Source organism: Rhodamnia argentea, chromosome 7 (genome assembly GCF_020921035.1).
Source record: "Rhodamnia argentea isolate NSW1041297 chromosome 7, ASM2092103v1, whole genome shotgun sequence".
Taxonomy (NCBI): Eukaryota; Viridiplantae; Streptophyta; class Magnoliopsida; order Myrtales; family Myrtaceae; genus Rhodamnia; species Rhodamnia argentea.
In genome coordinates this window covers 13,882,691-13,907,666 of record NC_063156.1, presented here as the reverse complement: position 1 = coordinate 13,907,666, position 24,976 = coordinate 13,882,691, and the positions used below count along the sequence as shown (strand labels likewise).

The window sequence follows — 24,976 nt, the reverse complement described above, 5'->3', positions numbered from 1 at the left end:
TGGCCGCTGAGCGGGCTTTTTTTTTTTTTTTTAATTTCGTATTTTTTTAACATGTTTCTATTTATTTTATTTATAATTTTTTTTCTTGTGAAGCTTATCTTTATAACATAATTAGCAATAATTAATGTAAAAATTTATTAAGATCTATAATTAATAAATAATGTTGTAATTATGTAATTAATTTAAAATATTCATAAAATAAAATTAGTAAAATAAAAAAAAAATGAGATTTTCATGATATATTCATCTATTGGATAGACAAAAATCCAATCGGAAGGCGAAACGGTGATGTGTCAAGAACCGGCGGATCGGGTCGACGACATTGGATAGGGCTCAAATTCGGTCGGTTGAAACAAAATGGCATCCTAATCAATAGTCACCGCCGTTGGCGGTGATGAACGATGGATTTTTGCCATTCGAGATCGTCTAGATGGGTTTTCCTATTTTTTTAGTATTTTCGGGAAACCGCAGCAAAAGAGTTAAAAACCGCATGGAAAGATTAAAAACCGCAGCGAAAGAGTGGAAACGAGTAAAGAAATGACAAAACTTTGGAAGAGCATATCTCATCGCTCGGGCGTCCGTTTGAGACGAATTTTTTTTTTATTTCACGTAATTTTTCGAGAGCAATCCACTACAAACAGCCGTAGGCGGTTTGGCCCGAATTTTTCCCCAAAAAATGCCATTTTTCTTGTCAATTTTGCATTTTCTCCCTCCGGTGTCACTTCTCTATATCGAATGAACCCTCATTTCCCTCTTTCCTCTTTCAATCTTTCCATGCCGGACTCATTAAATCACGTATTTTGTAGTGGGAAAGGGGTCTAGGCAGTTTTTCATGTCCAAATTAAAGAGGAGGGAGGGAAAGGAGGGTTCGTTCGATATAGAGAAGTGACACCGGAGGGAGAAAATGCAAAATTGACAAGGAAAATGGCTTTTTTTGGGGAAAAAGTCGGGCTAAACCGCCTACGGCTGTTTGCAGTGGATTCGTCTCGAAAAATTACGTGAAATAAAAAAAAATTTGTCTCAAACGAATGCCCGAGCGATGAGATATGCTCTTCCAAAGTTTTGCCATTTCTTTACTCGTTTCCACTCTTTCGCTAGCGTTTTTAATCTTTCCATGCGGTTTTTAACTCTTTTTCTGCGGTTTCCCGTCTACCTATTACCGTGGTTTCCAACATATTCTCATGGCTATATTACATTATATCACAACATTATTTATTAATTATATATCTTAATAAATATTTACATTAATTATTGCTAATAATGTTAAAAATATAAGCTTCACAAAAAAAAAAATAAAATAAATATTCTAAGTATCAATAATTAAAAAAAATACGAAATTAAAAAAAAAAGAATCGGGCTGGATTTACGCCTTGCTCGGCGGGCCCACTGGCGAGTGGGCCTCGCTCGGCAATTCAACCGCCGAGCGAGGCCCAAATCAGTAAATATTTATTTTTAAAAAATAATTTTGTAAATATTTATTTTAAAAAAATTATTTTGGAAAAAAACCCGTACTTTTGCTAGCAGATATGCCCGTGACCCTCTTCCCAGGGAGGCGCAATCTCTTCATTTCGTGTGCTGGCCATTAATAAACAATTTTTTCTATCGAGAGTAGTAATCCTGAGCACTTTTGATTCTTTCCACGTTGAATACATTCAAATGTCTACGCCATCATTAATCATTGCGCGCATCTCCTGCCGGGCTTGTTTTGCATGCTCCAGTACTAGGAACAAATTAGAACATTTCTGCTTTGCATATTTTGTTCTCATTGCTGGGCAATGAAAAGTAGCTTCTGTTTGTCTATTCATCCAATGCATATGGACTGGATCTAGGCCAATGCTTAGGACAAAGCTCAGGCCAATGTATGTACACTAGTGCTTGCATTTGTTCTCTATTTGTATATATTTCTTCACCTGTAAATATGTTTCACCTGACAATCTGTCTAGAGATACTAGTAATATACTTATATTAGGTTCTTGTGACACAATCATTATATTGGTAAAATACTTCTATTAGGTACCGGTAAGGTGTAGATTAAGAAATTAGATAGGTTCATAAGCATTACAGTCAACAAGCTTTGCAGACTTGGAAATAGTACCAATTCCTTTTATTGTCGAAGGCACCTTTCAATCAAGTAACTTGTGTATATTCTTCTTTTTTTTTTTTGTAGGTTTTTCTTGTGTACTTAATATGACGACTAGAAAAATGAAGGTGCTGACATTTGAATCAAGTGACGTAACTCTTAATGAGGTCGAGTCAAAGATACCCCATCAAGCAAGGGACATGATAGTCGACCTTCTTGAAAGAAATCAAACACTGTACGAATCAAGCCAATCAAGGTGTGACAAGGTCGATGTGAGCTCATCACTAGCTGAAATCAAGACTCAAAGAGAACATTTGAAGGAGTGAAGAAAGAAAAAATATTATATCAATTGGCATTCTTTCCATGCTATGTGTTGTATCGCTGTATTGGTCGTATATAATGTGAATGTTGGTCGGAAGTTTCTTAGTCTTCAATCGTCAAATTATGTTGGCTGCTCAAGTTCTAAATTGATGATTTTCAAAAGGAAACTAACAAACAACCTAGGAAAAACAAACGAGCACAATGCCCAGCATAACCACAATACAGCTACATGATCAATAGTGAGAGGTTTCTATCCTGAATATATTCAACCAACCTCTAAAACTCTCTCATAAATTGAATAAAGTGTTAGAGATAGGGCGGGAAAAGTACACTAGAAGTGCCATAACTTGTGTATGGCGTTCACTTGAGTGCCATAACTTTCAAAGCGTTCACTTAAATGCCATAACTTTAAAAAATCATTCACTTGAGTGCTACATTGGAGTAAAATCGTTTACTTGAGTGTTACAGTAACTTTTCCCGCATGTCACGTCAGCTTTTCCGGCGTCCACGTCAACATGGCACTCAAGTAAACGATTTTTGAAAGTTGTGACACTTAAATGAACGTTTTGAAAGTTATGGCACTTAAGTGAACTCCATACAAAAGTTATGACACTTCTAGTATACTTTTCCTAGATAGGGCCGTTAATCACTAAATCCCTATATTGTAGGAAAGCTCAAACTGAGATAACAATGCATGTGCTACCCCCGAGGACGAGAGAACCATACGGTCGCGTTGAATAGTTCAAACAACCACACATTCAAAGCCATAAACTTGGTCGCGTTGAAGAATTCAAAAGGCCTTCAAAAAACTACAATTGAACAACAAAGCTACATGAGCAAAAAAAAAAAAAAAAACACAGTTACAGAGAGCAGTACTTGCGCGAGGGCCAGAGAGGCTTGAAGATAGTCATCGCCGATGCCGTCGCCGTCATCGACGATGCTTGATCCACCGGCAAGACTCCCACGGGAGGAGTCTTCACTCGTAATCGCGAGCAACGAAGAAGAAAACTCGAACTCTGTGAACTACAGACCACGATGGGAGCTGAATCGAAAAAGAACTCCAAATCACCGAACTTGATTCGGGGCTTAGGGTTAAAAGGGAGAGAGACGACCATGAGTTTGGGGCTTAGGGCTCCGTGGACTTAGATTTAGGAGGAAGGAGAGGATGTGCCAGCAACCGTGTTGAGAGAAGGAGACAACGTTTAGTTTCGAAGAGAGAGACTTACGATGTCGTTTTGCAAATGTGGACAAGTTGGCCGGACTATATTTGTCACATAGGAGAGAGAAATCATAAAAAAAAAAAGCCACGTCAGCATTTTCTGTTAGTCTAAATGGACGGAGTTAACAGAAGGACTCGATTGCACTAATTCGATTGCAATTTTTGTAAGTTTTAAGACTCGATTGAACTTTCGTGACAAGTTTTAGAACTTCTAATAAACGTATCCTTACATTAATTTGAAAAAATTAATACCTTTTCAGTACCAAATTTCATGAAAATCCCTTTTGATTGATTGATGTAAATTAAATGATTCTTTGATTTTCTTTGCAAAGATGCAAATGAAAACTATATTAAATGACATGGCAATATGCATGAATGACAACATGGCAATGATATGCTCTAAACTATATGATATGCAAATGACAAGTGATTTTTTTGTATTTTCGGATTAAATGACAATTGCTATGAAACATGCCATAAAATGAGATAACATCCAATTTAACTTAAGAAAATGATTTCTCAAAGTCTTAACTTATATTATATGTTATTTATGACATAAAAATGAACTTTTGACATGTTTGACCATAGAAAAATGAGAGTTGTTTACATAAATTAAATTAAAGCAAAGAATGAACAAAGATAAATAAAAATGCCCATAATATACCTTAAATCCTATTTTTACAATTAATTCACTCATCCCTAAAGATTAGGGTTAGAGAGATTTATCCCCTACATGCTCTTGGATTCGAGCCACTATGGGGATAAAAATATAGAATAGCATCATCCCTTAATACAAAGGGCAAATTACAAAATTCTATACTAAATTATAATCTCATTCCATAAGACATGGTTAGGGAAATATAATTTAATTTCCGAAGGGTCTAGGCACAAGGGAGCTTATATTATGAGCATGTTTGTTTATAAATGTGCAAACTATATAATATAAAAAAACAATCAAACAAGCATGACCAGAGTGAAATCAATCAAACTTATCTTGAACTTTCAAAATTATGGAGGATGTGAGAGGGGTGGCCTAAATTCCTGAAGTGGGGTTCACCTTTCCTCATCCAAAGTTTGATTTTAATTTGAGAAGATTATCTTTAAGGATTTTGCAAAGTGTTTCAGATAATTCTCAAAAAATATCGGATACTATTTAGTTCAAACAAATTCATTATCCACAACAATTAGATAACATCCAATACTTGCTCGATAAACCAGACAAAGCCAATCAGCTGACTCAATAGTCATGAGATAATAATTCAAAGCAAAGTTCATCTACAAATAAGATATTATCTAATTTAGTTAATTAGATATTATCCATAACAATGAGATGTCATCAAATAACCAAAGGATAGATGCAATTCAACCAATTCAAAGCAAGGGATAATCATCACAACAAGCAAGGACCATCCATAATATGCAATTCGGCCAAGAGAGATATGTATGCCAAAAATCCTCAATCAATCCTAAAAAAGTTCGATCTTTTCCAAAGTTTAGATCATAAAAAAAATGTCGAACAATCTTTACTTTGAGAAAAAGATGTTTTCCAATTAAAATCAATCAATTCTCAAATTATCCATAGAGTTCAACCAATTTCATGATCCGATCAAATTGATAAAAGAAAATCAGATTTTTAGCAAAAGGATTCAATTTTCGGTTCTTAAACATAACTTGGTAAAAAGGATTGAACTTCCTCTTTAATTGCAAATCGAATATCTTCATCAAAGAATTAGAATATATACGCAAGTTTTCCAAATAAAAAAAGCACAAATTGCAATCAAGAATTGAGAATTTTACCTTTTTAAAAGCTAAATTCCAGCATGCATACTAGCTCGGATAATTGCCCAAAACTCGCACCTTCTGAGCTCGATTGGCCACCAAAACACTTTGATCGATATAACACAAGTAGATACAAGATTAGACCTTCAAATATAAGTAAAATAGGGGCTGATCGACCTCAATAAGGGGCTGAACAGAGGCGGAAACAAGCTGAGCAGCGGCGGTTTTGGTCAGCTCCTTGGCGGTTCGGCGATCGGCGGCGGAGCTCCGGACGGCAAGTGACACGGCTGAGCTGAAGATGGGGCTGTATGGTGGCAAAATTTAGGATTCCAAGGTGTGCCGAGTAAGGATGATGGATGGTGGAGCTTCGACGATGGGCGCCCGGTTGAGGCTCGACAGGATGGGGGGTTTTCTTGACTGATGGGGGAGGCTATCAAACTGTTAGACCTCTTGAAGTAGCTCCAATTTTCTACGCTTTGCTTGTGCCGAAATTAGAGGAGTGCCGAATGAATGTGCATTGAGTGATAGGTTGCTTATATAGACTTTAGATCGCCAATCCTAATAGGAGTAAGAGTCAATTTTGGACCGTTGGATCGACAATCCCAGCTGGAATAGGATTAGTTATTGGCCATCGGATCATTAGAGTCTGCATCCTATAGAACTCTAGCTAGAGTAGGAGCTCCGAGTCAATTAAAATCTTAACTAATTTGAACTTTGAAGAGTCTTTCCCCATTAAAGCACTATGAAATTTTGGCCACATGGGTTGAATGTGACCATGGCCGAATTTTGTGATGCACTTGCGGGCTTGTGGTAACATCCTGGCCCTAATCTAGTCTCCATTAACTAAATGTTATTAATTAGAAGCTTTGCTTAATTAAATAACCAAAATGGGCTGAATTGAATTTGAATTTAGGTCCAAACCCATATATAATTCAATACACTCATCAAGTAGGTTTGGCCAAATTTTTCAAGACAAATCCTGGGCTTATTTCACATTTTCGGGCTCAATTAAGGCTTTTTTCCAATAATGGATGGTTAAATAAAAGCCTTAATAAATTAAATGGACTTGGATGAACTGATTTGATCTTGGAAATGGGCCCAATTGACCTTGATAATTTTGACCCTACCCTTTGTGACTTTAATCGAAAAATCTCTGGCTAAGTTCGGTCCAACCGCTTGTCATATTTAATCTCAATTGCTTCGCTAGCCTGAATGCAATGATAGGCATGATTGATAGAAAATAAATATGCGATGCATGAGAAATTAATATTTGGTGAGAACTAAGGCTAATTCTCATTTTATGGAAAAAAGAATGATTTAAGAAAAATAAAAATTTAGGTGTCAACAAGATGTGACAATTCAAACACAAGCATTTCCAAGTGAAGCGAGTGTTGCTTCTACTAAAGCAATCCCATTTTTCACACTTGACTCTGTATTACAACGCTCACAAGATTCTGAGTAAGCGCTCTAATAGGCAATTTAGAACAAGTGAAGCTGTCTTGAAATAAGGATTTTGATCTCTTGATCTCTCTCATCTTCTCTTCGAACCAAGTGCTTCTTACATACTCCTCGTCTTCCAAGCTTCCCATTGGACAAAACCACTCCGAGGATCATTCTCCAAAACTAGCCGTTAGTTGATTGTCAAATAAAGATCACGTAGCCATTGAGGTAAGAGCAATCAAAGATTTAGGAGGATTTGTTCGCCCATACAAATCAAATCCTAGAATCCTTAAAACAAGCTTCTAAAAAAAAAATTATCTACGAGTAATTGCGGCAATCAATGAAGAGTCCTCAAATAGAAAAAGTTATGAGGATATCTTTGAGAATATTGGACAATCAATTTAACTTAGGAACGGAATCCTAACAAGATAATTGATCACTAGTGAGGGAAATTTAATCTGCTAAATAATGAAGAATAAGATTGAATAATCAATGAGGATTAAAATTTGCGATGACCTGAACTTTTATCCGCTTAAAATAGGAGTAGGTTAGTATTTGACAGTTTAGAATCATTTGGCATGAAATTTGAAATTCGGCCATTGTAAGCATGACAAAGCAGAAACACGATAAATCGTCAAGCACAACAAGTCACAAATTGTTTGACAGGTAACGCGTTTTGTGCGATTGCAACCAGCTGAAGCTGTTGACTCGTTGTAAGTCGACTCCATTGCAAGCTACTGATAAGTTGACCGGTCTAAGTCGACCGGACTTTAGTTGCTTCCCCTATAAATTCCAGAACAGTCAATTTATTCATGAGACCAATCATTAGAACATCGTCACTTTGATCGCCAACCACTTTCCACCGAGCCATCGCCGTTCATGACCGCCGTTGTTGTCGTTGTTGCCTTGGCCGTGCAATCCACAGACCTTACCCTAGTCGTTCGATGTGTCGCCCGTCCGCCGTCTCTAGATATCGGAGTTTTTATTAAAAGGTGAGTGGATTTCTAACTTTTATAGTTTGTTTGGATTGGCGTTTGAATTGCTCGTCAATAGTCTAAAGTTTGGATCGTATTCTTGAATTTTCGCCTAATATGATTGATTTTGCATTGATTGATTTTCTGAAAAGAATATGATCATGAATACGAATGATTCATTCATCTCATAGAACTTCTCAATGCTAACGATGGTAAGGTTGCATTTTGCATGCATGGCATGGTATATCATGATGAAACAAGTGAAACACTCGTTGTGAGTCTATCCGATGTTATACCGCTATGAGGTTTATCTGGCGATGCCCCGTGGGAGCCGAATGGAATTCGGGATGTCCTTCGATGCTTTCTGATGGTCGAGGATGCCTCCGCCCTTATGAGCTTGATATGCCTCCGAAGTGAGATGCCCGGTAAGTCTATCCCCGAGGACAACACACCCACATGAGGTTTATCTACAAAGGAGCTGGAGATTGCATTGCATACAAACTCATGAGCTTTCAAAAGAAATCTTATACTTGAATCGCCTGAAACGCGTACATTTGGACTTATGAATTGTTGATGGGATATTTTGATTTCAATGCTTGCATTCTATTGGGTTAGACGTTTATTCACGGAGCTGTTGAATTCACCCCTCGTGGGATGACTATTTTTCAGATTAGCATAGCTAACCGGTGATGTTAGCGGCAAGGAGTAACTTATGGATGTTGGTGGTGAAGATGAAGTTGCTGAGGGTAACGTTAAGCCGGAATAGTTATCATAACTTGTGATGCTCCCAAATTTTTTGATCTTTTGTAAAGAACTGATTGAAAGATATATAAATGAATTCAGTATTTGGTGATCTCGTTGTTTGAAATATGGATTATCCGGTTAGTGAAACCATGAAAGGCCATATCCCTTTGTTAGGCGTGCCTGCCATTTGATGTTTTGTATTCCATGTACTCGTGCTCATGTGGCCGCCCTGCTTGATTTTTCTATTTTAGAGCTTCCACATGCGCTAGTTACTCCGAGTAATTAAATATTAAAGGAAAGAACGTAAGTCTTAGTCGCGGGCGCTTCGATACGAGATGTTCCCTAGGCTCATGTGGATTGAGGATGAGACAGTGGCGAACTACTTGGGTCGTTACACAATTAATGGTATCAGAGTGGTTCATGGAGTGATAAGGTGCGATAGTGGATGGAGTGTTTGGTAGGCGGGTATGCAACTAAAATTACAAGTACATGAAAATGTGTTTTGTCCGGGATTGGCAGTAGCGTATGCTACTTATTAGATAAGGGATTATATTGATCACTCATAAGCTTGATGATTATTATGACTATTTGAGGATGTAGCAGAGTGATCAACCGGAGAATTGGATGATAAGTTAAGATAGTGAATTCAAGCCTTGAAGTAAATGGAGTTTTTGAAATCTATTTTTAGGCTTGAAACGTTGTGGTTTGATGGTTAACCACGTATAATTGATTGTGGATATGGAATAATGAAGATTAATATTTCTAGATCCTAGCTTGAATTTGTGTTGATATGTTAATGGTTTTAGATATCAATTTTGTCGAAAGGCTCTGATGTTCTCAAGGAAGTGAACAATAAAGGTATAAGTGAATGACATATTGGAGATGTCGGATGGATTAAAGATTATTGAGGTCGATGATGACCCTCTATACAAGATAAGATTGTGAGATGTGGCAAATAAGTCAGAATACACTAATAGGCCACAGAGTTAGTACAGATCCTCAGAGTCTCCCCTTGTACAAGGAGGGAGTAAGATTGAAATTTCGAAGATAAAATTTTCTAAGGTAGGGAGACTTGTGATGACCTAGACTTTTACCCGCTTAAAATAAGAGTAGGTTAGTGCATGACAGTTTAGAATCATTTGGCATGAAATTTGAAATTTGGCTAATGTAAGCACGATAAAGCAATCAAGCATGACAAAGTAGAAGTATAACAAATTGTCAAGCACGACACGTTACAAGCTGTTGACACGTATCGCATTCTGGTGTGACCGCAAGCAGCTGAAGCTACTGACTCGTCGTAAGCTTACTCCACTACAAGTTGCTGACAAGCTGCTGGGTCTAAGCTAACTAGACTTCAGCTGCTTTCCCTATAAATATCATGCGATCGATCGTTAGAATGTCGTCACTCTACTTGTCCGACTGCCGACCGCCCTAAGGCGACAGCCGTCCGCCGAGCCATCGCCGTTCACGACGGTCATTGTCATCGTCGTTGCCTTGGTCTTGCACTGCCCTAGCGTAGCCATGCGGTTCACCGACCTAGCCCTGGTCATTCCACGCGTCAACCGTCCATCTTCTCCGGATATTAGAGTTTTTGTTAAAAGGCGAGTGGACTTCTAAATTTTATAGTTTGTTTGGATTGGCGTTTAAATTATTCGTCAATAGTCTAAAGTCAGGATTGTATTCTTGAATTTTCTCCTAATATACCCGATTCTGCATTGATTGATTTTCTTAAAAGAATATGATCATGAATACGAATGATTCATTCATCTCATAGAACTTCTGAACACCAACAATGGTAAGATTACATTGTGCATGCATGGTATGGCATATTATGATGAAACAAGTGACATATTCATTGTGAGTCTATCCGACGTTATACCGCTATAAGGTTTATCCGGCAATGCCTCGTAGGAGCCAAATGGAATTCGGGATGTCCTCTGATGCTTTCCGATGGTCGGGGATGCTTCTACCCTTGTGAGCTTGATATGCCTTTAGAGTGAGATGCCGAGTGAGTCTATCCTCGAGGACGGCACACCCACATGAGGTTTATCCGTGAAGGAGCTGGAGATTGCATTGCATATAAACTCATGAGTTTTCGAAAGAAATCTTATACTTGAATCGCCTGAAACGCGTACATTTGGACTTATGAATTGTTGATGTGGCATTCTAATTTCAATGCTTGCATTCTATTGGGTTAGACGTTTATTTGCGGAGCTGTTGAGCTCACCCCTCATAGGATAACTATTTTTCAGATTAGCATAGCTAACTTGTGATGTTAGCAACAATGAGTATCTTGTGGATGTTGGTGGTGAAGATGAAGTTGCTGAGGGTGACGTTAGTCCGAAGTAGTAATCGTAACTTGTGATGCTCCCGCAGTCCTTGAACTTTTGTAAAGAACTGATTGAAAGATATATACATGAATTCAATATTTGGTGATCACGTTGTTTGAAATGTGGGTTATCTGGTTAGTGAAATCATGAAAGGCCATATCCCTTTGTTAGTTGTGCTTGCCTTTTTTGTTGTATATTCCATGTACTTATGCCCGTATGGCCGCCTTGCTTGATTTTTCTATTTTAGAGCTTTTGCATGCGCCAGTTACTTTGAGTAATTTAATATTAAAGCAGAGAACGTAAGCCTCGGTCGAGGGCGGTTCAGCATGGGATGTTCCGCTAGTCTCGTGTGGATTGTGGACGCAATAGTGGCAAATTACCTAGGTCGCTACAAAATTAGATCGAAATACATCTCGCCATAGAATCTCGTATGAGTCCGCCTCTGTCCATGAATTCTTGCTTTTATCGGAGTAAAAACATTAAACATATTAAGTACAAAATGCATAGAGATATATTTGTAAAATTTTCTCGAAGTATGAATCAAAGTCTTTTCAATAAAGTATGTGAGATTTACCCAAAATAAATAATAAAGTATGTGAGCTTTGTTTCCTTCAAAATTAAATATAATTTTCTCAACAATTGTAACCACTAGATTTGATGCGGTTGGTTGGAGTGTTAAGGGATATCTAACTCAGCAGCTAGAGGTGATGAACTCAAATTTCACCATTCGTGTGCAAATTGCTCTAAACTAAGGTCCCTATGTGCAAACTACTCTAGAGTGTTCAATCGATTTCAAATTTGGGAATCGAATGTTACATGTTCAAATCCCACTAATTGTGTGCAAATTGTTTTGGATTAGGGCCGCATTCGTGGATGAACTTGTACTAAACCCATTTATGAGACTTTTAGGATGTTGTTTCATTTATGGGACTTGTAGGATGTTGTTTGGATCTCCAGATAAACGTGCCTCTGCGCTCATCCTTTTGAAATTTAAAAGGAAAATAGGATTAAAATTAATACTCCATGTATGGAGTGCATCACCTTACAAGTAACTTTATTTTAATACACCTAACATTATTATTTTAAAAAAAAAAGAATAACTACAGAACAGCATCACTTTACAGGTATCAAAAGGGCTCTTTTTCTTGAGAATCTTATGTTTTGATAGGCAGTTGTAGCCAACTGTCTGACAGTCTCTTACATGACCATTATGGTTTATGGGTTGCTTTGATTACCAAGAACATGTGTACCTCCATGGAGAAGTTCTTTAGAGCATGGAGGTTGTTGCTTAATGTTTTAGATACAGAGGTTGAGCCTTGCTCCGGATACTTCAATTCAAGCCCATTGCTTTGTGTGACCGTACGTATACAGAGTCTGTAGAATTATTTATACTCTGTAGTTATTTTGTTTCTAAACAATTAATAGATGCAACCCTACAGCACAGGATATCTTCCAACATGTCACTGATTTCACTTTCCTAATTTTTTGCATGAATATTCAGTCGATCAGAAAGTGTTTTCGGTTGACAAGTTATTTTTCGGTCAACCAAACGGGTGAAAGTCCGGGAAATAATTGCAAGAAAATACTTTATTTCAAACAAACGCACCTCAAAATTGTAATGAAAAATGTAATTATGCTGTTCGCTCGTTGTACCTTAGAGAGCTTTCCTTTCAAACAAACACACCCTAAAATCTCTATCCTGACCTCCTTAATTTCTATGCCAGCAAGTACCACACACTGAAGAAGACATTGAAGCACCAAATGAGGTGAAGAGAACTTTCCTTTCAAAGTCTTAACCATTCTCAATTTACTTTAACTGCATGTTCAGCACAGCTCTTTGAACAGCAGGAAATATAATGATCCATACATTGGTAAAAAATCAATGCCCTATACTTTGTATCCACACAAGACTCTGCTGCATTAATAATGTTCTCCTGGACAACTTCAATATAGCTCAAAAAAGCTTCTACCTTCTTTGGAAATTGAGGAACTTGATCCCATATGCAAAGACGAAGAAGAAGAGGAGGACCCAAACAATGTGAGCGACCGCTACAGCCGGAAGGAAGTCGTGGTCGAAACCGAGTTCGTCTTTCAAGAACACCTTTAAATTCATGTCCACGGCTCCTGGGATCACGAGGTTGGAATCCTTGTCTCCCAGTTGAGAGGTCACGAGGCCGTAGAGGGTCCAAGCCACCGGACAGGCCCAGTAATACCATCTCCACCAGACAGGGATTTGCTGTGATATTGTTGGAGAAAAAGAGTGGGTCATGACAATGAAGATCAAAGGAAGGAAAAACTGGGAATCGAAAGCATAGATGCAATCTGGATCATCCCAAGACAAACTACGTGGTGCCCCGAACACTAGTTCAAGCTCTAATGAATTTGACAATGCAGATAACACTGCAAAAGTTCTCACTTAATTTTTTTCGCGAGGTAAATTCTCAGTCAAAATTGTCATGGCAGTATAGTATCCACTTCGAGACACTCACCGGTCTAGGAATGAGAAAACCGGAGAACAAGTTCCAGAGACTCATGAAGAAAGACATCACAATGGCTGCGATTTGACTCCCCGGAGTAAGCGCCACAGCCATCATGCCAAACATAGTGAAGTAGACGAAGCACATTAGTAAGTAGTAGTAGAACCACAGGAATTTGCCTGCCTTCCACTCAAACCCGATCATGGAGTAAAGGAGCAGACTGTAAACAATAGTCTGAATTGCAACATATATTGTTTCAATCGCCACCTGCAAAATAGTCATGAGCTTATAAACACTCAATAGTGCATTCTGGGTTGTCTTAAAGGCGCGCGATGTCCCAACAATAAATAGCATCATCATCAGGGAACACAATTTGTTCACCAGGTATCTTGTCCTCATTTTGTTACCTGGGCAAATGCATAAGGCAGTTCAGAGTACATTCCGGCTCCCCTTTCCCGGTAAAAAACTGTTCTCTCGATGGCAACAACGGATTGAACAGCACTAGCGTTGGATGCTCCAAGAAAAATAACGGCAGCATACATTGCCCCCAAAAGATTCGCAAGATCTTGCTGTTGAGTTCTGTTCATTCAAGAAGTTGGTGTGCTTCTAATATTAGCAAGATGTAAATCAATCACTACAAGCAGTGCACCATTCTGTAATATGGGCTAGAAAGAAGGGGAAAAAGGTCAGACATGCTCATATAATATGGGCAAGAAGTTTTACGTTTGTTGCCCCTTGTTCCAGAATATGAGGCCAAACAAAACACCGATTGCTATGGTCATGAAGAACCGCAAGGCATTGTATTGAGGGTTTCTCCAGTAAGACCAGTGTTGCTTCCAGAAACAAGCTTTACACTGCGTGAGAAAAGGTTGTGAGTATTTGGTGGGGAAGTAGAGATCTTTGGAGCCCGGGACTGGGGTGCTCAGTTCTTTAATGAGTTCCTGATTCCTCCTGAAGTTGAAGATAAATGAAGCCAGTGATTCTGCCAGCTTTTGTTGGAAAATTAATTTTGTGAGAACACCATGACAAATTAGCTTAGAAAATTACTGATAAAGCGAGGAGTTTGAGTAGATTCCTGCAAAATCCAATCCTAGTTGAGCCTCGATTTGTGGAGCAGTGATTTCGAGCATCCAAGTGGCAGGATTATAACCGTCCCTGATCTTAGGAACGCCCGGGACAGCCTGCTTTTCAGTTTCAGATGTTAGTTCCTCATGCAAACAAAATGTGCCTCAATGTTAAACGAAATGCCGGTTTCAAATTCAGCCAGAAAGTATTGAAGAATGCCATTAAATGCTCAACATGATGCTTGGCAGAATTATGAACCAGCATGCTAGGGTGCTACACTACACTGGTTAGAAAGGTGAAAGGGCTCACTTCAAAATATTCTATGAGCTTGTGAGAATGGCGACCAAGAGGTCCGGCATAAATCACTTGCCCTCCTCTTTTCATTAAAAGTAACTGCGATGAGAAAATGATGTCCTCAGTACACGAGCTACATAGGTTGAAAAGAAGAAAATGCGTGAAAGCATCCAGAGGACTTGAAATCCTTATCTGAACCTCATCAAAAGCTTCAAATATATCGATACTCGGCTGGTGAATGGTGCACACCACAGTCCTCCCTGTATCCACTGTATTCCTCACTGTACGTATAACAATAGCAGCGGCTCCAGCATTGAGGCCCGAGGTAGGCTCATCCATGAAGATGATAGATGGGTTGGCAACTAGCTCTACAGCTATAGTGAGCCTCTTCCTTTGTTCTGTTGAAAGACCACAGACACCCGGTAGCCCAACCAGTGCATTCCTCAGTGGGATCAGTTCCACCAGCTCCATTACTTCTTCAACGTACATCTATGGCATGTTTATGAAAGAAAAGATCATGGCGAGTCATTGGAAGCTATTAGTCTTAGATTTTTTTTTCTAGCTGTTGCAGAGACAGCAACGGGCGAAAGGTCAAGAAGAGGTGATGTTAGAAGCGTAAACGAGTACCTTATGAGTCTGTGTGCTGATATCTGAGGATAGGCGAAGCCAAGCCGAGTAAAGGACAGATTCATAAACAGTAACATTCGGTGAATGAATGTCATTCTGCTCACAGTAACCACTGACTCGAGCAAATGTGGCCTGCTTTTTGGGATATCCCGCAATGCTGATACTTCCTTCAATCCAGCCACCAGTCTTTCTCCCTGCCAGAACGTCCATTAGGGTCGTTTTGCCTGCACCACTAACGCCTACTAGTGCTGTTAGCACCCCTGGCCTAAACGCACCACTAACGTCTCTCAGTAGCTGGAGACGGTCATCCTTGATTCCTTGTTTCTTCATTTCCTGTCATACAAGGCATGTGTGACTTCCAGAGAAGTTTATGTAAAGAAGAGTAGTTTGATCCCGAAAAATTCCTATGTACTAGAAATCGCTCGGTAGGACACAACAAGCTGTGACATTCGATATGACATCAAACCGGACAGAACTAGAGGGGGCCATTTGGGCCCGTGGGCCCGGAACCGGCCCGTTGACCGGGCCCACGGTTCCGGAAACGTGGGAACCGGCGGTTCCGGGCCGGTTCCGAACCGCCAAAAAAAAAAAAAAAAAAAAAAAAGTGGGCCCCCCTCCCCACCCCCCCCGGCCCGCGGCTTTGGGCCGTTGCCAACGTGCAACGGCCAAATTGGCCGTTGCTTTCCATTTAAAAAAAAAAAAAAAAAAAAAAATGATTCTTGCCTATAAATGCATATGCTTCCCCTTTCATTTTTGTCACAAATTCTCTGAACAATCTCTCGAATTCTCTCCGAAATCCTCTCAAATCGCTCAAATTCTCCCAATTCTCTCAATCCCGACTCAATTCTCTCAATCGGATTTCCGATCAATTCTCTCAAAAATGGCAAGTGGAAGCAGAAATGCTGACAAGGGCAAGATGGCTATGGGAGATTCCGAGTATCCCATTCATGAATACGATCCTCGTGAGTATGCAAGTTGGGAAGACGACGACGATAATATCAACTATGTCCCGATTCCGAACGTCGAGCACATCCCAACACAAGAAAGTCTTCATCCTCCCACCGGTGTCGAAGAAACGTCAACGGCAAATGAGCCGGAACGGAAGGGCCGAGATAATACATCGGACTTGTGGCTACACTTCGACAAGATACGTGATGAAGTCGAAGGTAAGTATAATGTAAAATGTAAATATTGTTCGTAAACTTATAAATTCACGAAAGGAGACGGCTACGGAACATTCCGTCGGCATTTGACGAAAAAACATCCAACGCAAGCGGGGATCGACAATACGCAACAACAAATTTCCGGGTACGCCACTTCTAAGCCTCATCCTTTGTTTCGTTTCACTGAAGCACTTTATAAACAAACATTAGGTGAATATGTTGCCCTTGATCGTGCTCCGTTTAATACTGGTGAAAATTTTAATATGAAATATTTGATAAATACTGCGTTGGTTCCACAAGCGCCAACTATTCCAAAAAATACTCTTAAACGCGAAGTTTTTCATCTTTATAAAAAAGGAAAAAAATCTTTAGCAAAATTTTTTGCGGAATTCAATGGACGTGTGCATATAGGTAGCGATATTTGGAGTGATCCTTGGCAAATTCATTCTTATATGGGTGTCACGTGTCATTGGATAGATGACAATTGGATGATTCAAAAAAGACTTATTGCATTCCGAGTTTTTGATGAAAGCCATTCGGCTCATAATATTTATAGAATAATTAGGCAAGTTTTAGAAGAATATAATTTAATAAATAAAGTATTTTCAATTGGTTTTGATAATGCCGCCGCAAATACCGCTTCTATTCCCGAATTAGAAAATATTTGCAAACCCACTTTTGGCGGACAATTTTTTCACATTAGATGTGCTTGTCATGTTTTAAATTTATGTGTACAAAATGGTTTACGAACTCTTGACACTTCTCTCGCCCCAATAAAAAGTGCAATTAAATTTTTATGGAGTCGTCCCCAATGTATGAAATCATGGGGAAAATTTTGTAAACAAAATGGGAGAAGGCCAAGAAGATTTCCAAAAGATATTCTGACTCGTTGGAATTCTACGTACGAGTTGCTTCGGCAAACTTTTGAATATAAAGATTTATTATGTATGTTTATTTCACAAAATATTCCCGAAATTACTTTAGTTCCTCAACATTGGGACGTTTGCAAGAAAATTTTAGATATTTTGAAAATTTTTAATGATGCTACTAAGACTTTATCTGGTATTTATTATCCTACAACGCATTTATTTTTAATAGAGTGTGTTAATATTAGTAGTGTTTTTAGTGAATATGAAAAAGATACCGAATTAGGTTAAACTATTTTAGTAATGCGAGAAAAATGGTTGCATTATTATTTGCAAATTCCTCTTGTCTATTTAGTTGGTATTGTTTTTGATCCACGTATTAAATTAGACGGTTTACAAGATTATTTGAATGTGTATTATCATGATTGTTTACATTTGGATGATTCAATAGATATTTTAAATATATTAGGACATGTTAAAGAATCTATAGTAGCATTATATGGAGAATTTTGTAGTAGATATGGTTTAAGTGATTACGGATCTTTACAATCTACCGCCTCACGTAGCGAAGGTGGTAGTTCACTTAGTAGAGGGTATAATATGCTTAAGAGTAGGCAAAAAAAAAAAAAGGGGCAACATGTAATATTTCTGAATTAGAAAAATATTTAACCACTCAATTTGAGTTTCGTGATGCAGAACATAGTACAGATTTCGAAATCCTGAAGTGGTGGAAGAGTCACCAAATCGAGTATCCAGTTCTCGCCCTCATCGCTCGTCAAATATTAGCAACCCCTTCTTCAACGGTTGCAGTTGAACAAGCATTTAGTTCCGGAGGATTAATTTTGGACTCTTGCCGTTCAAGATTAAGCCCGGACTCTGTGGAAGCTCAAGCTTGTGTCGGCGATTGGACGAGGGCGAAATATCGACACCAAGAGTTAGATCGTGAACACGAATTTTTTAGCGATGATGTTGGAGATACCACCGCCACGGGTACCACAACGGGTAGCGACGATTGACGATGAGGTAAGTTGGGGTTCTCAAAGGTAAAAAGAACTACATGGGCTTTGATTCTTCTATCCCCAAGAAGATATGTAGGTCGCTTAATGATAATTCATTAAGTTCAAGCCCATTCCTTCTTTTTTTTTTTTCCCATATTTTATTACAATGTACAATTTAATTGTATTTTATAATTTATAATTTATTATATTTATTTTATTATTTATTATTTTAAAAATTATTATTAAAAATGAATCGGAATGAACCGAACCGGAACCGGCCCCGAACCGCCGGTTCCGGTTGGAACCGAACCGCCATTTTCACGGCCGGTTCCGGTTCCACCTTTTCGTGGAACCGGAACCGCCGGTTCCTGAACCGAAACCGGCGGTTCCACCGAACCGGCCGTGACTAGACAGAACTTTCTAATTGCCTGCACTCTATCATACTAGTATACAATTGCAGAGAAATTGAACAGGTATTGATATCTTCCATCCTGAAAGAAGATTGGCATGGGAGAAAAAACTTGCTTTGACAGAGGAATGTTCAAAATGAGCGACTTACCGCTGGCATGTCGACATAGTAATTCACATTATTGAATGCAAGGGAAAGGGGTTGAAAGGGCAAGACCATTCCTCTTTGCAGTGCTTTCTCCTGGTCAGCAACAAATTCTGAAGTGCTTTTAACTGCCATATCAATGCCTGAAGGGATAGAAAAGGTAAGGCCTCGGCTATTCACAGAACCAGAATAATAGTACGTAGTCCATGAACATGAAATGACTAATATAACATGGTACAAAGATTCATTTGGCGCAACTATAAATGTGTCTCGTAGATAAAAAAGCACGACCAAATGGAATATAACATTCTCCCATTTCATCGGCAAAAAAAGCAGCAATGGGAAATCACAAGTGATATTACATATCCATAATCAAACCTTCTGTCTTCTGCTCATCACTCTTTGCCTTCTTAGCTTCATCCTCATCTGGCACGGCAGTTTTGGAATCACCCAAAGCTGAAACTCGTCGCCGAAAAAGAAAAAAAAGGGTTGGTAACACTGATTTTGTTTCCACAAGGAAATCACGGGTGAAAATTCAAACTTATTTGACTTACGATTCAACCAGGTGAGCGCAGCAATAAATAAGATGTTGAAAAGGAGGGAAAATCCAAATAGCGCTCCAATACAGATCCAATACCAATAATCATCCACAAAGAAGCCCCTAGACTTGAGGAGGACTTTGCCGACTGTCGGTTGATTGATCCTAGGATCCAAGTTAGGCTGCAATAAGAGAACACAGACAGTCATCATACGATGTTGGACTATGCATAAGCATAAAATTTTGCGCCTTGCCAAGTTAATACACGGTTATCAGGTGGACAGTACCCCAAACAATATCAGTTAACAAGAAAATAACTAATACAATATCTTACCGCACTCCATCTTTCATCAAGGAATTCATTAATGACTATGGCATTCTGTCCATACATCATTGGGGAAACATAGTAACCCCATATCATCCATGGCTCAATGTCATCTGCAAGCATTGTGGGAAATAGAAAATTTATCAGAACAGACCTAAAACCCATTGTTCCAATATTTTAGATCAGCAATAAAAAGGCAGGGAATGCAAGGAATACCACAACTTACTTCTCGAAACAATGAAGCCTCCAAGCACAAAAACCATCAACAAGATAAAAGTAGCGAGAGTAGTAGCGACAACTTGCATTCTCCCAACAGCGGCAATGAACCGAAAGAGGGACAACGCCATCTGGTGCACACCAAAGAACGCCAAGAATTGTCGGAAGAACCTAAACAAAGAGCAAATTTGTCAGCTAAATAAGAGGCTTCAATTGTAAGGCTCTTGGTTCTTGTTTACATTTCCTGTCGGAAAGTTATATTTATCTGAAGCTAGTTCTCAAACATCGGTCATGAGCAAGAAAAATCTTACTGAAACAGAATGTCATAATTTGCAGTTCCTTTACCTACTAGCAGCAGGGGCAAATCCGACAGTGTAGTATGTGAGACTGATCCGTATCCCTGATTCCACAAAAGACAGGGGAATCCTGAGGACCCAAATAGGTAAGCCGATTGCCCAAGCAGGATAGAACAAGAAATCTCTCTGCTTGTAGAAGACGGGAAGCCTGAAGACAGTCATTGCGAGTTCTGCCATCCCATTGAACATCACATTGATTAAACTGAAAAACAGTGCTCCCATAAACTTCCCTCCATCTTCCACTCTACCGACAGGCATTTCTGTCCTTAGGAACACCGTCAAGATAATTAGTGACATGATTGTGATTTGCGTCGTCTTGAAGATATAGAAGAACGAATTTCGCTTCATTAGCAGCCACTCTCTAGCGAAGCATGCCTTGAACAGTTCCCAGCTTGGGAGTCCATACTTTGATGTCACTAATGCAGCTGGGTGAGCTTTGTACTTGTTGTAAGGAACTTTAAGTTTGGATGAGAGCTGTTCTCCTATGCGAAAAGAGTTGAAGGCGTGAACGAAGTCCGGAACAGAAATAAACTGGTAAGGTTGGTCCTTCCTGTACCAGTACTGTTCCTGGTCCTTCTTGGAAGTCACTTCTTGCAAGAAGTCGGCTACTCCTTTCCTCTCAGGGCACTCGAAACCCATGTACTTGAAGAACTCAAGGACATTCTCTCGTGAACCTTGATAGACTATTTGACCCTCGGAAAGAAGAATGAGGTCATCAAAAAGATCAAATGTCTCGGGAGCTGGTTGCAGAAGGGAGATGGCCATGGTGACGTCCATGATATGAACCATCTGCCTCATGTATCTGACGATCTGAAAAGTAGTGGAACTATCTAACCCCGTTGAGATTTCATCCATGAAAAGGGCCTTTGCTGGTCCTACCAACATCTCCCCTGCATATTATGAGAAGAATGAAGTCTTTTATATACTTTTTGATCACGCAACAAGAGCATGGAAGAAAAATACTTTTTGAAAACTTAGAGACAGCCATTACTATATGATAATTGCAGTGACAGATTAAGCACAAACTTACATGGTGGCAAGCACGAACAAAATTTAAAGTAATAAGTGTTGACTAAAACCTAATTGATTTTGAAGTTGACAAAACAATCCATATTCTCTAATATCTAACTTAATGCAATGAAATACTTATTTTACAGAGTGTCCTTGATATGTTCAGAAGTTGAGGAATGGCTACACAAGAATTAATCTTGTAAGTGAAACTCAGACACTGTTTTTGGAGCTTAGACGATGTCGTGTAGCTCAGGTTTTGAGGAAGTATTTCAAATGCAACGATCAGAGTATTATGAGATATATATTCAAGATATTATATATGAGATATCACAACATCTAGCAAATCAGGTTGGATTCGTTTTTGGAGATTATCAAATCACAAAGATTATTGACTATCTATCAAGCATGTGGATTGAGGAAGAAGGGGATCCTTTACCAAACGAAGAATCTTTGGAAACCCAAATTACGATTGTATGGGCAATTTGATATAATGGGAGATTATAATTTCTAATTTCAACAGCTATGAAATCCTTTGGGTACAATCTCGTCCAAAAGGAAAGATTGGAGAGTGATCCTTTGGAAACCTGCTAGTTTGAATGCGAAGGAGTATAAAAGGAGAATTCAAGGTTGAAGAGCAAGAGAGAGTCTTGAATCCAAAATTTCAAAGTTCAAGAAAGCTTCAGTACATGATTGATCCAAACGCTGTAATACTTAGAGGTTTTTATCCAAAATGAGTGAGTGTTAGACGTGAAGTTTATTAACTCAAGAATCATCACAAAGTTGTAATATATAAGTTATTTACTAGTAAAATCTAGGCAATTAGCTGCCAACGTGAAGAAATGGACGTAGGCTGGAACAAAGCCGAACCACTATAAACTCTCTATGTAAATTCTATATCACTTAAACTCTTGCTATTATCTGAATTGTCCATAGATAGACTCTGACATTATCTCAAATCTTATCTAGACCAGATTTTGAATTAAACTATGAGCTTATTTATTTGAATTTCGCGTTATTTTACAAATAAGTTTTAAAATCATCTATTTACCTCACTCAAGGTGATAAAGCTAGTACTAACAATAAGTCTTATGAACAAGTTCGGACATAAGGGGTCATTGGACAGAGGAAAGTTTTTAGATACACTAAGATGCATCGCACAGTGCTTGTTAACTAGGGATACGTTGCCAGTAAACTGGTTAACAAGCACTGCGAAACACAAGCCTACAACGTAAGAGCCGAAGCTCCGATGATTCACCCCCACGCGCGGGGCGCTTCTATACTACCCTATTCAACGGTAGCCATTCGAAAATGACGTGAAGTCTACCTTTCTCACTATCACCCCCTAAGTTGAGAGAAAATATTTTTCTTTCCTTCATCCCAAGAGAATACACCCGAACTTTTACATCCCAGAGTTTAGATCAAATAGTTTAAGGACTTACTTAGGGCTAGATACGCTTAGATGCTTATAGGCAAAATTTGGAGAAGTTAGTTGTTCAATGGCGTTGAAAGACCGGGAAGAATCTACCCTATGTGCGTACCAGTCGTTAGACGCTTTTTCTGTCCCCCAGATATACCCCTTCGCATCTCATTACCCACCAGAGTGTCCGCACAAATATCCAATCCGAGTATCTGCAATAAGAATACTCGTGAGTTTTGGGCTTTCAGAAAAGCAGCTTCTGGTGAAGAGCACTAGCAACAGCGAGTAGATAAGTACCTTGATCACATAATCAGTAACCAGACTTGCTTCTTGGCCAGCCACGGCCGTGGCTTTCATGAACGCATCGATTTCGGGATCCGGCTTTATCCCTGCCTCTTTTTCTCTCCTCGAGAGCTCAGCCAACATCTCGTATCTCGTTCCTACGCCCAAGCAACGCCCTGAGAAATCTAATGTCTCCCTCACTGTCATCTCGCCGTGGTGAAGATCGTGCTGACTGATGTACGCGCACGTCCTCTGAGGAACAAACTCATCCAACTCATGACCGCAGTAGGTGACTTTGCCACTCACCTGTCAAACCGAAACCATCAGTGAATGAAAGAAGGTTTCGCTAACTGGTGCACAAAAGCAACAGAGTAAAACCACACCCTTAAATCCTTGTCTAGCTTGCCGGCAAGTGCTAGCAGTAGTGTTGTCTTCCCTGCGCCTGGCGGCCCCAGAAGCAGCGTCATCCTGACAGCAGGATCACAGGTGAGCTAATTGATGGAAATGACAATTACACAAGATCTAGCTAATTGATGCCAAAAAGTACCTCGATGGTTCGACTATCCCGCTAGCATTTCGAAGTATCTGAATCTTTCTCTTTTTGGATGGTGCCAGCCGAACCAATCCAAGAACACTCTTCATTTTCCATAGTTCAAGCAAAGAAAAGCAAATAGTGAGCAAAATGGTAAAACCAAGAAAGAAAAGCCATGTGATTCATCGACGTCATTTTAACATCTGGCTTTCACCAATTGTGCGCAAAAAGCAAAGCAGAGAGCTTAAAGTAAGAACCAAAACTATACCTCAATAGTGTTCATGGTGGCATTGACCAGAGTAGGAAGTGCTCTGCTTCCAACATACACATCTCCCTCAATCGACAAATGCTCATATCGAACTTCAATCTTCGGAATTTCGATCCCAACTCTGAAATTCACAGGCCAATTAGCAAAACAACCCGATTCACGGGAAAGCCAGAAAACTACCAACCGCAACACCATTAAGGAAAAGAGGAAGAAGATGAAACATATGAACTTATGATTCAGCGAACTGAACCGACCGATCAGTCCTATCTCGGAGCCTCCTGAGAAACTTCTCGTTGTCCTCCTCGACCACTTTGAGAACGGTGTCCATCAACTGCTTCTTGTCCTGCATCTCGAGCTTGGTCACATCGACCTCGCCTTGGACCACTTTCCCATCGTCAAGGACCTGCTTCAGCATCCCCTTTCGCAGCCGGTCGTATGTCGGGAGCCGCTCGAGGGCAGCCCACAGGAGCTCCTCCTCATCGTCCTCCCACTGCTCGCTGTGGCTGAAGACGTCCTGCTTCTCCTGCCAGGCCTCCCTGAAGCTCGCCGCCCCCAAGCTCCTGCGGCTGCTGGTTGACCTCACCAGATCGTCACCGGCCAGTGCCGACGCCATATTCGTTAATCAATTATTTTAGACAAAACAAAGATGAGGTGAGTTCAGTTCGGTTCTGGGTCTGGCTTTTTTAGCTCAACTCGAATGGCGACGAGACAAGACCGTTGGTTTCAGCGCGCCGTGTGGTGGGCAAAGAGAAGGGCATCGAGTTCATGATCATCGCTCGAGCCTTGGAGTGGAAGAGGGTCGAAGCTTCATCACCAGAGATGCGAACTGGGAATTCACTCCCGGCAACTCGCCATGAACGCGAAGGTTCTTGTCCAAGACAATTGCATGCAGACTGTGATGTCTGTTCTTTTAAACCAGTGCAGTGAGGTGGACGAAGAGAGAAATCCAAGTGAGACGGTTCAGGAGTCGAGTCTCAGATGACGAGATCGAGATGGTGGACTCGGTTTCTAAAAGAAAATGGCAACTTTCAGGGTCGGCACAGTCCGGAAGTGAAGTTTGTTCCTCCAAAAGGTAATTCGGAGGCATTCGGTTGGTCCATG

General features: G+C 39.7%; 1 protein-coding gene across 1 annotated transcript; it reads right to left on the bottom strand.

Annotated features, from left to right (window-relative positions):
• Window positions 1-12,772: 12,772 nt before the first annotated feature.
• Window positions 12,773-24,626, bottom strand: LOC115726969 (pleiotropic drug resistance protein 2-like). The gene is made up of 20 exons (XM_030657071.2): window positions 24,130-24,626; window positions 23,876-23,996; window positions 23,623-23,711; window positions 23,459-23,543; window positions 23,091-23,381; window positions 22,915-23,005; window positions 20,355-21,255; window positions 20,020-20,180; window positions 19,803-19,906; window positions 19,485-19,650; window positions 19,309-19,386; window positions 18,937-19,073; window positions 15,351-15,683; window positions 14,922-15,212; window positions 14,739-14,822; window positions 14,412-14,545; window positions 14,088-14,315; window positions 13,772-13,943; window positions 13,377-13,631; window positions 12,773-13,123 (listed from the first exon to the last, which is right to left on the bottom strand). The coding sequence occupies exons 1-20, from the start codon at window positions 24,486-24,488 to the stop codon at window positions 12,854-12,856; spliced, it is 4,350 nt and encodes a 1,449-aa protein (XP_030512931.1). The 5' UTR covers window positions 24,489-24,626; the 3' UTR covers window positions 12,773-12,853.
• Between the last annotated feature and the right edge of the window lie 350 nt (window positions 24,627-24,976).